This window comes from Garra rufa, chromosome 23, assembly GCF_049309525.1.
Source record: "Garra rufa chromosome 23, GarRuf1.0, whole genome shotgun sequence".
Classification (NCBI taxonomy): Eukaryota; Metazoa; Chordata; class Actinopteri; order Cypriniformes; family Cyprinidae; genus Garra; species Garra rufa.
The window spans coordinates 33,413,320-33,429,845 of NC_133383.1; the positions used below are offsets into that span (position 1 = coordinate 33,413,320).

At 33.7% G+C, this 16,526-nt stretch overlaps 1 protein-coding gene across 1 annotated transcript; it reads right to left on the bottom strand.

Annotated features, from left to right (window-relative positions):
- Nucleotides 1-1,571: 1,571 nt before the first annotated feature.
- LOC141299142 (gamma-secretase subunit Aph-1b) lies at nt 1,572-16,401 on the bottom strand. The gene is made up of 7 exons (XM_073829431.1): nt 15,890-16,401; nt 14,612-14,782; nt 12,561-12,634; nt 12,325-12,447; nt 9,269-9,396; nt 6,957-7,080; nt 1,572-4,077 (listed from the first exon to the last, which is right to left on the bottom strand). Exons 1-7 carry the CDS (start codon nt 16,000-16,002, stop codon nt 4,049-4,051), a joined length of 762 nt encoding a protein of 253 aa, XP_073685532.1. The 5' UTR covers nt 16,003-16,401; the 3' UTR covers nt 1,572-4,048.
- Between the last annotated feature and the right edge of the window lie 125 nt (nt 16,402-16,526).

A 16,526-nucleotide genomic window follows, 5' to 3' on the forward strand; every position in this document is an offset into this window, starting at 1 on the left:
TTTATGAATAATTTTCACAATATTAAACAAAAAATATGCACTGTTTCTCACACTAGTGTGCCCTAATGTTTAATCAGGAAGTTTGCTTTTAAATGCTTTTATTTTGTACAAAATTGCAAAAAAGTCACACTTGCGGTGTTCCTGGTCAAAAATGACCCGACTCCAAACAACTGCTTATAAATCTCTCATTATGCTATATTATCACCAAATATTGGGTTCAATCTTTTTGTCAACTTGTTTTCTTTCATTTAGGACTGGTTTTGTGTTTCTATTTGCATCTGATTAATTGTAGGCCTCATTTATCTGAAAGTAGGAACCTCATTTTTTAAGTGAAAAAACATTTTTATAAATCATTTTCACTATATGAGCTAAGAAATTATGAGGAATTGCACTGTTTCTCACACCAGTGTGCTTTAATGTTTAATGAGGAAGTTTGCATTTAAATGTTTTTTATTTTGTACAAAATTTCATATTGTAAAAATTATTCATTAAAAAATCACTCAAAAAACGAGGCGCCTACTTTCAGATAAATGAGGCCTACGATTAATCAGATGCAAATAGAAACACAAAACCAGTCCTAAATGAAAGAAAACAAGTTGACAAAAAGATTGAACCCAATATTTGGTGATAATATAGCATAATGAGAGATTTATAAGCAATTGTTTAGAGTCGGGTCATTTTTGACCGGGAACACCACAAGTGTGACTTTTTTCAATTTTGTACAAAATAAAAGCATTTAAAAGCAAACTTCCTGATTAAACATAAAAGCACACTAATGTGAGAAACAGTGCATTTTTTTTTATCTCATATTGTGAAAATTATTCATAAAAAACAATTTTTCACAAAAAATGAGACACCTACTTTCAGATAAATGAGGCCTATGATTAATCAGATGCAAATAGATTCACAAAACCAGTCCTAAATGAAAGAAAACAAGTTGACAAAAAGATTGAATCCAATATTTGGTGATAATATAGCATAATGAGAGATTTATAAGCAGTTGTTTGTTAACGTGAGTTAATGCAATAGCTAACATAAAACGGTGATTTACATGTATTAATCTTAATGTCAATTACCAATAAAATGTTTAAAAAATGAACATTAAAGAGACAGTTTGCCTACAAATGACAATTGTGTCATCATATAATCACCCTGATATGAGTTTCTTTCTTCTGCTGGACAAAAATGCACATATTTTGAAGAATGTGGGTAAACAAATAGTTTTTGGGTGTTTTCCCCCCATATTATGGAAGTCAATGGAGACCAGAAGCTATCTGGTTACTCACATTCTTCAAAATATCTGCTTTTGTGTTTAGCAGAATACAGGAAGTCATATGGGTTTAGAACAACAAATGCTGACAAAATATTCATTTTTGGATGAACCGTCCCTTTTAGCCAAATGAATGCTCTCCACATCATGATTCCCAAGGCATTCACTAATATGAATGAACATCCCAACCATAAAAAACATCAGCTTATACATTCAAGTCCAGATTTACAATTCACATGAATGTGTACCATATCTTCTGGAGTAAATCTCTTACTTCCCCCAAACAACTGATTCCACAAAATAATTAACAGGGTATTTTTAATCTTTTTCTCAAATCACTTTTGCATATGAACAGCAATCTGATTCCCTGTTTGGCACGTCATCTTCTTAGAAACATTATAAAGCAGCATTAAAATGTTACATAATTACAAGAAGTCCTTTCGAAATTGAAATTCAGGAAAGCACCGAGTTATTGTGTCGATTATACAGAACATGATGAGAGCTCCATCTGCACAGGTTTTAACACTGGATGACAAAAGTAGACCAGAGACACCTTGCATACAGACACAGAGGATGAGTAAAGAAAGGAATACATTAACACAGAAGCACACCGAATGTTAGGAGCTGCCAACATCCAGAGAAACAAACCTGAACGTCGCATCAACACAGAACCGTACCGTAATGAGTGTAGTGTGTGCCGAATGCGTCTTAAGGCTAACAGATTGGAAAACAGGTAATATGTAATTGCAGTAAATGCAGTGATGTTAGTGTGCTGGGTTACGAATTAAAGCTATGTTAGTGTGAGACCTACAAACTGCAAAAAATGCTTTTCTTACTTAGATTTTTAGTCTTGTTTCCAGCCAAAGTATCTACAAATTCTTAAATCAAAAAGGATTTTTTAGACAAGTACAAATGATTTTCTTATTTTCAGAAAAATTAACCAAGTTTTTGCTTAGAACAAGTAAAATGATCTGCCAATGAGCAGTGTTAAGGAAAGTTACTTTTAAAAGTAATGCATTACAATATTGAGTTACTCTCTAAAAAAGTAACTAATTACATAACACATTACTTTTCATGAAAAGTAACTAAGTAATGTTACTTTTGCGTTACTTTGTAAATCTGGGCAGGGCTTGCTTGTTTGTTTTTAATATAAAAAGTTCTATTTTTGTCAAATGTAAAAGCCTTTTCACACCAAAAGCCTCAGGCTTAGAGAAAAGTAAATTGGCGTCTGTACAGTAGACCGCAGAAAAAAAAGTCAACTCTTTAGCAATTAAAAAAGGAAAACAAATGTTAGATTATCTTGAGTAATTTTTGCTTATTAGTATGGATGAATTCGATCATTGAAGGTCGTCAGCAAAGACATCGGTTAATAAATGGGATTAAATACATAAAGGATATTTGTATTATTTAACATTTAATTATTGCAGGTTTGCATTGAATTTAAGTTTTTATTAATTTTGAAGAATACTGTATCTTTTTTTAGTCAGTGAGATGAATTAATGCATGTTCACATTTATTCTAGAACTAAAGTAACATCTTACTCACGATTTCTCTCAACATGAGGACAGGAGAGCTTTAAATCAATAAATGGGGGAAAAGTAACTGGCGTTACTTATTTGAAAAAGTAACTCAGATATGTTCTTGTCAAATAAAAAGTAATGTGTTACTTTACTAGTTCCTTAGAAAAAGTATTATTACGTAACTTGCATTACCCCCAACACTACCAATGGGGTAAGCAAAAAAATCTTATTTTAAACAGAAAACAAGATTATTTTTTGCACGTTGCAAGCAAAAATGCATCTAATTTTGACTTGTAAGACAATAATCTGAACTTGTCTAGAAAATCCTTCTTGATTTAAGAATGTTTAGATATTTTGGCTCAAAACAAGACCAAAAAATAAGAAAAGCATTTTTTCAATGCATACAGCAGCATAGAATATTTTTACATAACTACAACTGTCCTGTGTGTGATGGTATGGCCGACAGGCCCAGCACCAGTTCTAAAGCGCATATTAAAATGAACAGAAGATTCTGGAACATCCAGATATTGCATCCTGTCAACATATGTAAAGGTTGCATTCAGTTGTCAGGAATATACTGAAAATGTAAATTGAGTTGCTATGTTATTCCTGTTTGATACTGATCAAATGAGCTACATCACAAATGCAAAATTGCGATGCAAGTATGAATCTGTCCTGCATAATTACACAGAGAAATGGTTAAGACGTTTGTTCTGTTTGAGAAAATGAAATGTTTCCTTGTGCATTCGTTTGTCACAACGACGTACAGAGCAAATATGAAAACTCCTCAGGGATATAATGTCAGTAAATGGAAATGCTCTGGACTCTACACATTTGTGTGTAATAGTAATGATAACTCGAGTAAAAGAAGGTGAAACTGGTGCTCGTTTTGATCACTCGTCCCGTTAAAGCAGCCCTACAGAAAGGCTTCATTCAGAATGTACAGGACATCAACAAAGGAAACTCAAAACCACAAACATTTACAAGAAGAGCTGGAGAATGACGCTTTTAAAACAAAATAACATTAAAGATATGTCTTATTGATTTGCATTCAGATCAAGCTATTTACAGTGTTTCTGTCCGACAGTCCGATGGCCGTTTGCCCCGTTGAGATCACTGATGCTAGAGAGGACGTGTCTGGATCCCCTCAGGGTTTGAGCTGGTGAATGTGCTCTTTCACAAAGCGCTGCCATTCATTCGAGCAGCAGACTCAGCCGCTCTGTTGTCCTAGATCTCGCTAGGTATGACGAAAACCATCTTAGGAAGATTCTGCTTCAGCTTTCCTGCCTGTTGAAACAACCAAGAGCAGATGCAATTAGACAGACAAAAGCTAGAGACACAGACAGTCTGACAGTCAGGAGCTGGATTCATCAAACAGCAACTGTATATAACATTTTTTACTTTGAAATATCAGTTTAAGAATCATTCTGATACACTGACTTCTAACAAAGTGAAAGACTTGTGTTTTTCTACCATGCACATGTACAGATACACGTGTGCAGTGACCCACTGTAATTACGACTCCCTTAATTGTAGGGGGCTCCAAAGTCACATAAATACACAAAACTACAGAGTTGCTTTAAGAATAAATTTAGAATCTGTATTCCCCAAAACTTGATAGCAGTACTAATACATTAAAAAACTTCAACAAAAACCAATACGTACACAGCATTTATTAATATTAGTCTGTTAGTTTCATAATTTACAAATGCATTTTAAAATCAAACCATTCTCTACAAATAGTGCACATGCTTATGATTATTACAGTATTTATGCATTCGCAGCTGATTTTAGGCATTTGCAAAAACAGATATAAACAGATAACACCTAAACCTGTCAACTTTTTCTTAAGAAAAAACAAACAAACATGATGTTTATAATTTTTTTTTGCGAAACTAAGACTTTTTTTTGAAGAACTGTACATTCTTACAAATATTTCTTAACGTCTATTTTAGGAGTAGTTCACTTCCAGATCAAAAATTTACACATCATTTACTCCCTCCTTGTCATCCAAGATGTTCATGTCTTTCTTTCTTCAATCGTAAAGAAATTATGTTTTTTGAGGAAAACAACACTTGTGTACACAGGATGTAAAGTGATAATGTTCTCCAAATAGTGGGCGTCTATGGTGCCCTGAGTTTGAACTTCCAAAATGCAGTTTAAATGCAGCTTCAAAGGGCTCTAAACAATCCCAGCCGAGGAAGAAGGGTCTTATCTAGCAAAGCGATCTGTAATTTAATAAAAAAAAAATGAGAGACAATTTATATACATTTTAACCTTAAATGCTCATCTTGTCTAGCTCTGCCTGAACTATGTGTATTCCAGTTCAAGACAGGAAGCGTATGTGAAACAACTCCCATCTTATTTTCTCTCTAATTTTAAAATCGTCCTACATCGCTGCAGAAGTACTGACCTAGTGTTTACAAAGTGAATGAGTAAAAAAAGGTCAAACGCCCTTTACAAAAAAAAAAAAAAAAACAGCGATGTAGGATGATTTTGAAGTTGGAGGAGAAAATGAGACTGTGCTCTGGTTCAAGACTAAAGAAGCTCAAAGCTAAACAATATGTGCATTTCTGTTTAAAATGTGTATAAATATTAATTTAAGTAATTGACTGATTGTTTTACTAGATAAGACCCTTATTCCTCGGCTGGGATCGTCTAGAAGTCCACTATATGGAGAAAATTCCTGAAATGTTTTCTTCAAAAAACAATTTCTTTATGACTGAAGAAAGAAAAACATGAATATCTTGGATTACAAGGGGGTGAGTACAATATCTCTAAATAATTTACTCTGGAATTTACTGTTCTGGAACTGAACTAATCCCTTAAGAACATTTTTGTGTGGCCAGTGGTTTTACGAAAACAGCAAATGATGGGCAATATGCATTTAAAGTGGTAAATATAGGAGGAAAAGTCATTTATATGTGGCAAACTTCCTGCTGCCAGCTGGTGGCGCTATGAACGGAATATTGGCATGTAGATGTATTCGGGCCAGGATTTTTATCAAACATCAAGTTTGGATTGCATTGCATGTTTAAAACAAGCCATTTCCTGTTGCCAGCAGGTGGCACTGTGATTATAATGTAATATTGGCCTTTATATGTGGGAGGCACATTTGCAAACTGTTGTAATTCCTACACGTTCACCTGATTTGAATGTAATACCCTCAAATTAAAGCTGACAGTCTGCAGTTAAAGCACATCGTGTTTCATTTCAAATCCATTGTGGTGGTGTATAGAGCTAAAAATGTTAGAATTGTGTCGATGTCCCAATATTTATGGACCTGACTGTAGCATCACGAAGGGCTTTAGATTAGACTGACCAAATTTAGTATTGATCTGAAAAAATCTCTAGGAAGAGTATGTTAAAATATGACGCCCGAAAATGGCAAAAATGGCACAAAATTTGTCTTCCTGTTGGGATTCGGATTTTCGTACCAAGAGACATTTTCATCGGTATTGGTGTGTTACATGTTTGCACCGAATTTCATACATGTATATGAAACGCAGCTCAAGGGACACGCTGTTGAAATTTTATATCGAGCCATTTCGCCACACCCACTTCTGAAACACATATCAGATGTACATTTTTCACGAGTTTCATGAACTTGATCATGTTTAGGCCTTCAAAAATGTGACAACACTAATCCGACAACACTAATGAAAGAAGTTTGAAGAAATGAAGTGTTTCTTTACTTTTAAATTTTTCCCCAAAATGCACAATGTTATATTTTAGGATGCAGTGGAGAAAACATTCAAGACACTTGAAAAGATACTTTACCATTCGCAACTGTGGAAAAACGTGGGCAGTTTTAATGTGAGCCTGGTAATATGTGATGATTTTTGCCGCCATTCAACTATCGGTGCCGATTAATCAGTTCAGTCTAATTTTTATATTGCAAATTGGTCTTACCAATATTTTTGTTATATATTATCTTAATTACAAGCACACTGGTTTGTGGCGCAACAGTTTTACTGTTTACTGCACGTTGTTATTCTTCTCGTTATTTCCTTATGGTGGATAACGAACCAGAAGCCTCACCCATAAGCTTACTTCTGTGTTGAAGAAAACAGTGGATAGGTGTTACTTTTCACCACTTCCAGGCATCACTGAAATCTATAAACTAAAGGAAGATGATTTTAAAGTGTGTGAATGTCATGTCTTACGTGTGCAGAGTGCATTGAGGCTGTTTAGTGTTCCTCCAGATGAGAAGAAGGCCCAGACGCCCATCATCAGCGTAATGACGTACACAGGAGGCAGACTGCCTTCATACAGCGGATTCAGCAGCGACTGGCAGATGGGAAGACAGAAAATGTCAGACTTTTTTAGATTAGTAGTAGAGTAGGTGGAGACCAAACTGGATCTAGACTGGAATCATTTAATCTTTAAGACACACGTTATTATAAGATATAAACAGGGCCAAAGTCTGCTGAGCTATAAATAAAGCAATCTCTGAGCAATAACATTTCCTGGGGAAAGTTTATATACACAGATAACCCAAGCTGTGTGTATGAAACTGAAACACAGTCACACTCCTTTAACATCCTGATGGTTTCAGTGCTGCTCTGGTAATGTGAAGCTCTCCTGCTGCATCCAGATGAAACATTAGACACCTGAGCAAGCCTTTCTAAAACAGCGGGACCATGTAATGACAGAGCGCATATCAAATGTCCGGTGTAACTTTATTCGATCACAAGCTACAGGTGCCAAGCTGTTTACAACAAGCTATGAGCATCTCTAATGACAGAATTTATTTAGCAAGCTTATGTACACTACAGCTCAGAAGTGTGGACGTTTAAGGTTTTGAAAAGATATCTCTTCTGCTCACAAAAGCACCATTATTCGATCAAAATTACAATTTAAGGCAGGTGAATGGAGTAAACCGAGTTGATTAATTACATTTATAACTGCAAAAGGTTTCTAAAATGCCAGGTTTAAATATGCAAATGAGATATTTCATGAAATATGCACTAATTTGCATACATTTCTAGTACAAAAATCTAAACACTGGATGAAGTCAGTTTCAAAATGATCGTTTAATATTTTTGACATATTAGAGGCTAATGTTATTGTCATTTTGTCACTTAATAATTCAGAAAAGAATTAAAAACAATGTATTTTCACATATTTGGGGGGGGGGGAATGTATCAAATCAAGCAAATTATATATGAACAAATCCCTCTGTAAAAACCTTCAGGATATGGACAGGAATAAAAATGTAAAGTTAGGTGTGTGTAAGTGCTACTGAAGTGGAGATTTATGACTCAGTGTAGGAGAAAAAACTCATTTTGAGAAAACTGGCTTTACAAATATGGATTGTAATTGAAATCTATTGACACAAATAGATAAAGTGCTATAAAAGAAACATTTAACAGTGTCTTTTGGATGTTTTCTTTCCACTAGTCTGAAAAAACACTTTATGAAAAAACTAAAAGACCAAAATCTCAAACTTGACTGGTGCATAAAAAAAACATTCATTATAATGTCTTAAGAATACCCTTATACTTTATTAGAAATAGAGGCTGCATAGAAATAACCTATCAATGTGAATATATTGTGAAATGTAATTTATTCCTGTGATCAAAGCTGAATTTTAAGCATCATTACTCCAGTCTTCAGTGTCACACGATCCTTCAGAAATAATTGTAATATACTGAGTGTCTGCTCAAGAAACATTTCTGATAATTACTACTTTGTATTTTTGTGGAAAACGTGATACATTGTAAGTTTTTTTTTTTTGATGAATAAAAACAGCATTTGTTTGAAATACAACTTTTCTGTAACAATGCAAAATTCTTTACTGACACTTTTGAAAATTTTAAAGCGTACTTGCTGAATATAAGTATTAATTTATTTTGAAAAAAATCTCACTGATCCCAAACTTCAGAACACTAGTCTTATGTGAGCGATGAAAGAATTTAGTGCTGTTAAACAAGTTGCAAATTGCAAATAAATGACTTGACTTTAGACTCGAATGATTTTAACTTGAGACTTGGATTTCAATTGATGAAGATCAACAGATCAAAAATGACATCTCTGGTGCATGGTACAGTCGTTTTCTCAAGTGTGAGATAATACAGGCTTTTGCTGCTGTATTGCAGAGCAGTTCAGAGGTAGTTCTGACAGAATCAGACACACATAAGGCTCAGCATGAGGAAAAATAAACCTTTGAAAACCTTCTAAAAACAGTTACCATTGCATTTACTATGGGGAAAATCAAGAGGCAACAAAAAAGCATGCCTAAAGGTCATTCAATATTTTTCTAAAGATGGTATTAAAGCAAAATAAATATATCAGTGAAGTAAAATCTCATACACTTTCTTTGCATTAAGTATAACCCGCATGCATTTGGTAAAATACATGGATTTATAAAATAAACCTGAACCTGAAATGACTTGAACTTCAAGGCCGAAGCCTTTCAACATCAATTCATATCAGAGACATGTTGACAGTGAAAGTGTGTCTGTGTGAAGCTCACCAGGCCAGCGACTAACAAGTGGAGCCCGACGACTGCAGCGATGACCCACCAGCGGCTCTTCTCACAGCCCTCAAAGAACACCACTCCCCAAAACGTGTGCAGCAGCGTCAGCGCCAGCGTCATCAGCGCTGCAAACATCAACACACAACCCTGAACACCACTGCTTCTCCAGATTTAGCACTCTAGCATCACCCTAACTACAATCTGAAGGATTAATAATGAGGATTTATAATATGTTTTCACCCCCATTTTTTTTTTTTTTTTTTTTTTTTGAGTTTGGCATATCTAGAAAAATATAAATTCAATATGATTATGTCCATGGGTTCGATCAGGTCCAGAGGGTAATTAGATTCGATCAGGTCCAGAAATCACACTTTAAAATGAAAGCCAATTTGTCATCTTGAAGATGCCAGTTGAAAACACTGCCTTAAAGCAAGGGATCTAAAACTGTGCACATTTCTCTCATAGCTTTTTTTAAGTTCCACAAAAGAACGTAACGCATCCTGGTTTGGAACGATATGACAGTGAGTAAATCATAACAGACTTTGATGATCATTTGCATCCCTTTAATAAAAAAAAATAACAGACTAATAAATGTTCATCAATTTTTAATGACTTTCCTAGTTGCACTAAAGGACTTTTAAACGATCCTTTTTATTACATTTAATTATTGATTTTCCCTAAAAGGGTTGCACTCTTAAAGAGCAATTAAATTAACAATTCCTATGATTTTTCCAAACTTGGAAACCACAACTTTCCTGATATTTCCAGGTTTTTCATAACTGTGGGAACCCTGTTGTTATGAATAGTAAAAACTATATGCGTCTTTTTCTTCCTGTAAGAGCAGGCGTTGCCATTTGTAAATTTTATGGGTCTGTCTTCTGGTCCTAATCCACTTTAATCATACAAAACAGCTTTATTTTGCATTTTGGTGTCTTACCATATTATTTTAATGTATTGGCTTAATTATGAGCACACTGGTTTTTTATCCAAACAGTTTTATGGTTTACTGCACATCGTTTTTCTTCTCGTTATTTCTGTATAGCGGATAAGGAACTGAAAGAAAGAGGTGGATAGCAGTGTAGTAATATACAAGAATTAAAACAACTAAAATAAAAAAAGGGACAAAACAACAGAACAGAGAGAAGACCAAAACTAAACAGGCAAATACTTAGTTTTTGTACTTTTGTTTCAGTTTTAGTTTTGGTTATTTTAGGGCTGCCACTAACTAACTATTTTTATATTGATTAATCTATCGACTAATTTATCGATTAATCTAAATGACTAATTTCCAACCAAAAAAATCAACAATTTTAATTAAGAACATTTTATTTTAAGAAAATCAATTATCCTATAATTATAATCAGGCTTTTTTGTGGTAATAACGTAGATGTAAGTGAACAATAGCCTTTAAAGTTACTTAAAATACATATATAATATGTATATGTAACATAATAATATAATACCACTGATGCAATAATAATTAGCTCAAACAAAAAAAACAAAGGCAAGAAATATGTTTTTTTGCACAAAATGGTTAAAATACATAATGTATCATAAAACAATAGAGCTAATGTACATTAATGTACACTGTCGATTAAAATCAACAAATTGCAACAGCCCTAGGTTATTTTAGCACAATAAGTTAAACTTAATATAAGTGAGAAATGTTGCCTTGGCAACAAGTGATGAAAGATTTTTTTCGTATATTTTAGTTTACATTTATGTAATTTCACATAATGAAAATGTTTTGTGTTTTCGTTAACTATAATAACCCTGGGTGAAAGAAGGATGTTTCTGCACATGTTGCCACTTGATAATGTAATATACAAATGTTTCTTGTAAAAGTAGAACCTAACAACATGACCTTTACTCTGTGTCACAAAAAATGGACTTATGTTTGTTTTTATAAATGCCAGCTTGTATATTTCACAGCCAAATCCAGATTAAAATATGAAAGTAGTGATTAAATAGAATATACATCTTTTTCCTAACAGCAGGACTGGTTTTGTCTCATTTGTGAAGTGTTGTGTCATATGTTGACATAAAAACACCACATTTAACGGTTAAAGTTGTTGGAAACTGTTGATTACTCCGCTTGTCTCAATGGCCCATAAGACAGACTGCACTCTTAAAGAGCAAGTGAATGAACACAGAACAATTCCCATGATTTTTCAAGGGTTGGAAACCACAACTTTCCTGATATTTTCAGGTTTTTTCATAACTGTGGGGACCCTGTTGTTATGAATAGTAAAATATTCACCAGAAGACCAAAACTGTATGTAATAAATTTTAACCTAAATGTCTATATACATTTTATAGGCCTAGGTTTTGTATATATCGTTTTTAAACTGTTTTCTTTCAGTTTTAGTTTTGGTTATTTTAGCACAATAAGTTAAACTTAATGAAAGTGACAAATGCTGCCTTTGCAAACAGTAATGAAAGCGAAAGTTGGAATTTTTTTTTTTTTTTTTTTTTTAAATAATGTTTTAGTTAACATTTATGCTATTTAACATAATGAAAATGTTTGATGTTTTTGTTAACTATAATAACGCTAGGTAAAAGAATGATGTTTCTGCTCTTGATTATTAATGTGAAATTTTACATCAGCTTGTTTGAGGATTATAAGCATGACATTTACAGGACACTATTTAAAAACTGAAACAATCAAAAACAAAATATTATAAGAGACGTACTCTCAATAACGTAATATAAAGGTGTTTCCTGTAAAAGAACATTTAGTAAACCTTGTCACAATAAAGCAGTTTGTTTTTTTAAATGCCAAATCCATATTAAAATATGAAAGTAGTGTTGTGTTTTCCACAAAACCTGTTTTTGTGTGTGTGTGAGAGTGACCTACATGGCATTAAGAGCAAACCACTTGGTCTTAGTGATTATTAAACAGAATAGACATATTTTTCCTAACAGCAGGACTGGTTGTGTCTCATTTGTCAAGTGCTGTATCATATGTTGACATAAAAACAGCACATTTAACAGGTAAAGTTGTTGGAAACGGTTGTTTACTCCGCCTGTTTCGAGGCTTTGCAGGAGCTCACCTGCTGTAATGAAGTAATACTGCGAGTCTCCAAAGATGCCAACCGTCCCGGGACCCAGAGAGTCAGACAGGATGTTGATCATTGAGAACGCACCACTCATGATCCCAAAGCCCAATCCAGCCACTGCACGCAAAACACACACACAGTCTGATCTAGTGATCTTGAGTGCAACATGAAACACAATAACATGAAGCTGTTTTCAGCTGAGCACAGAGTGTGAAAGCAACACAGTTTACCGTAAGCCATCTGTCGGACTGAAATAGTTGAACTGTCATCATCGCTAATGGCTGCCAGACCCTCGTTGGCCTTCCTGATGAATCAACACAGCAGTTAAAAATGAATCACGGCTTCAAAGAACCACATTTCTTTGGAATCATCTGATAGCAGGGCACCTGCTTGAGTTTGCAATTCACGACTAAACTACTTGAACAAGTAACACTGGAACAGCATAAAATAAAATAAAAAGCAGCAATTATTATTCTTCACAGCAGAACAAATTCTAAAACCATGGCATCTTCTGTCACTTTTAAAAATTAAAGTAAGGCAGTACAAGCTAAATTACTTTATTTTTTTTACTATATTTTGCTTCTATAACATGACTAGTAAAACGAAAACATACAAAATAGACATTTAAGTGTTTAATTGTGACCCTGGATCACAAAACCAGTCTTAAGTAGCACAGGTACAATACAATATAGGTGTTTTATGCCACAAATCATTAGGATATTAAGTAAAGATCATGTTTCATAAAAATATTTTAAAATTTTCATATAAATATACAAAAGTAAGTAATATGCATTGCTAAGAACTTCATTTGCACAACTTTAAAGGAGATTTTCTCAATATATTTAAATTTTGCAGCTTTTCAAATAGATGTATCTTGGCCAAATATTGTCCCTATCCTAACAAACCTTATTTATTCAGCTTTCAGATAATGTATTAATCTCAAATTTCAATCAAATTGAACCTTATGATTGGTTTTGTGGTCCAGGGTCAAATTTTATTAAACATTACGTATTTGCAACCGGTTTTAATTACAATACATATCGTTAAAGTTTTCTCAAAATTCGTTTTTTTTTCTTACGCAGAAATCTCCACCTGAGTAGCATTTACATTAATCAAACCTTACCTTTTGTTACCATCTATATTAAGGTTTTTACAGAGGGGGTTGTTTACAAATCATCCTTTTGTTATATACAACATTAACCCGTTTAATCTCAAATCTTTCCCAGACTTGAAAATATCCAAATCACGTGTCATTGCCCTTTGAAATATTCAATAATTATTTTCTGAAATCTTATTGGAAAAGTGTGTGAAAATTGTTTTATAGTCTGTCACAATTATGTATACTGAATTAACAATTTTCTGCAGTCATAAAAATGCTTATGTATCTTAGCCCAGCTATTTTAAACTGTTTGATCACATTCTAGGGTTACTATTATGCATAAAAAGCCTTATACGACATTGATAGGAATACTGAGAAAAAAGACAAAAAATATATTTATAATCACCAACATATTTCAAAATTGTTACTTTATTGTAACATAATCAAATTGTTAAATTAGTGCTACCAGTATTGCAACATCAGTATTATAACTCATTTGTAACATTAGAACTTTTGAATCAGTGCAATATTTTAGTGCAATCTTCACTAACAACTGGATTTATATGGTATACGTAAGTTCACTGTGACCACTCTACAACAAAACTGAATATATGTGAATTTATATATTAATACTAGACACCTTAGAGATAATGGGTACCAAAAATCTTTGTCATATCATTATGTTAACATAGTTTACTAGCCTTATGTTTTGGAGCTTTGATGCAGCCATCACCATCTCATGGTGCAAATAGGAAATAAACACTAACCATGTGAAACTGCACATATTTAATTAAGACCCTTTATTTTTTTCCATATTTGCAGGAAGTGCACTAAAACATCACTCAGGAAAGTGTTAGAGCTTTTAAAATAAAAACCATTTTTTAGTCACAATTGTGACCAGTGAGATAAAATGTGTGAAATTCCTAAAAACAAGGTGAAGTATATTGTTTCTCTGACAGTTTCTTAGTATTTTTCACTCTAATATGTTACCAAACTGTAATGAGAATTTTGTACTTGACTGTATCCCATATTTATCCAAGTAACCAAATTAGCACGCATTTACACGCATAAACATTTCAGAAAACCTTCGAATGCAAACAAGCCTACAGTTGTGATTCTGGAATCATTATATTTGGCACTGAGGATTTCTTATCAGCAATTTCAGACCATAAAAAGTCTCACCTGAGCAGTCGATAGTAGGCAAAGCGAAATACTTCCTGGAGCAAGACTGAAAAGAAAACTCCAAAAATCAGCAGCCCCCTCTGAAGACTGAGATCCTGGGAGTTACTGGCCTTTATAGCGATGAACCACACCAGAGAAGACAACAGCAGAGACAGCAGCCAAAAAAACGCCCTGAAACAAACACAAGCACCATCTGCTGACATTCTCAACTTCCAGCTCATCTAAAAGGCTGTTAAATGTCACAAACAACCATTTTAAAAGGCAGAGACACTTTAAGACCAGTGTTGGGGAAAGTAACTTTTAAAAGTAATGCCTTGCAATATTGAGTTACTCCCTAAAAAAGTAACTTAATAATGCGTAGTAAAGCGTTACGTTACTTTTGCGTTACTTTTTAAATTTGTGCAGGGCTTGCATCTATGTTTTTAATATAAAATATAATATTTCTGGCAAATGTAAAAGCCTTTTCACACCAAAAGCCTCAGGCTTAGAGAAAAGTAAATTCACGTCTGTACAGTAGACCGCAGAAGAAAAAAATGTCAACTCTTTAGCAATAATAAAAGGAAAACAAATGTTAGATTATCTTGAGTAATTTTTGCTTATTAGTATGGATGAATGAAAATCATCGAAGGTCGGCAGCAAAGACATCGCTTAACAAAATGGGATTAAATACATAAAGGATATTTGTATTATTTACCATATTTAATTATTGCAGGTTTGCTTTGAATTTAAGCGTTTTTATTCATTTTGAGGAATACTGGATCTGTTTTTTTAGTGAGTGAGATTATTTTTTGCATGTTCACATTTATTCTAGAACTAAAGTAACATCTTACATCTTATTTAACATCTTATTTGAAAACGTAACTCAGGTATTTTCTTGTCAATTAAAAAGTAACGTGTTACTTTACTAGTTACTGGGAAAAATAAATATTATTACCTAACTTGCGTTACTTGCAATGCTTTAACCCCCAACACTGATTAATAAACAATCAAACAGAAATAGGTATTATTTTAAATGATCTTAAATGTTCATAAACTGCTGATTTGTAAACATTATATAAAAAAACAACAACGTATTATCCACTCTCCACTTTAGATCCGTCTCTTACAGTCATAAAAACAACAAGTATAGTGGTCTGATAGTTTGATAGCTCCCAGGTAATACTATGGTACTTTGGTGTGTTCTATGACTCTGAATAATTCACGTATGAATAAAAACATGGTTTTATTAATCGCATTATGCATTTGTGGATATAAGTGAAATTTGATCACATGACTCACCCAGCGATCAAAATGATGATTCTTAATGGGTCTTTGGCGACAGTGAAAACAAAGAGGGCGAAAGACGGACCGAACGCTATGAAAGCACAGCCAAAAAACACTGCCAAAGTCATTCTGAATGAACACCTTTCTCTTTGACAAACAGGTAGCTAACTATCCGATTAACGTTAGATAATGAGCAACAATCGGCCTCTAACGGAAACACTCAAAACCTAAGTAAACACGAACAATGCTAGTTAGATAATACACAAAAATGTACTTAATTCTGCATAAATGAGAGGTAGTTTAAACCTGATATTCTCATTTGCAGTCGTACAATATAGAGAAATCACAGTATCCTTATCCAAATAAAGAACCGATCCAGCATAGCTAGTAAATCCGATTATATTCGCGAGGTTTATATCGTTCTTCTGTGAGCGCTTTGTTTGATAACATTTTCAAACTTAATCTTCTCTCTCTCTTTCCTGAATAAAAAACACACGCGACACTTCCGAGGGCTTTTGTTTGGTTTAAATGATTGGCTTGCGCTTCCGGGTTTACGTGCCTGACTCCTGACTGCGCGCTCCCGCCGCCGCGTGGCGCTGTGATAAAAGGCTGGCGCTAGTAAACAGGAAGTAGTAACGGTACCACAAGTAAC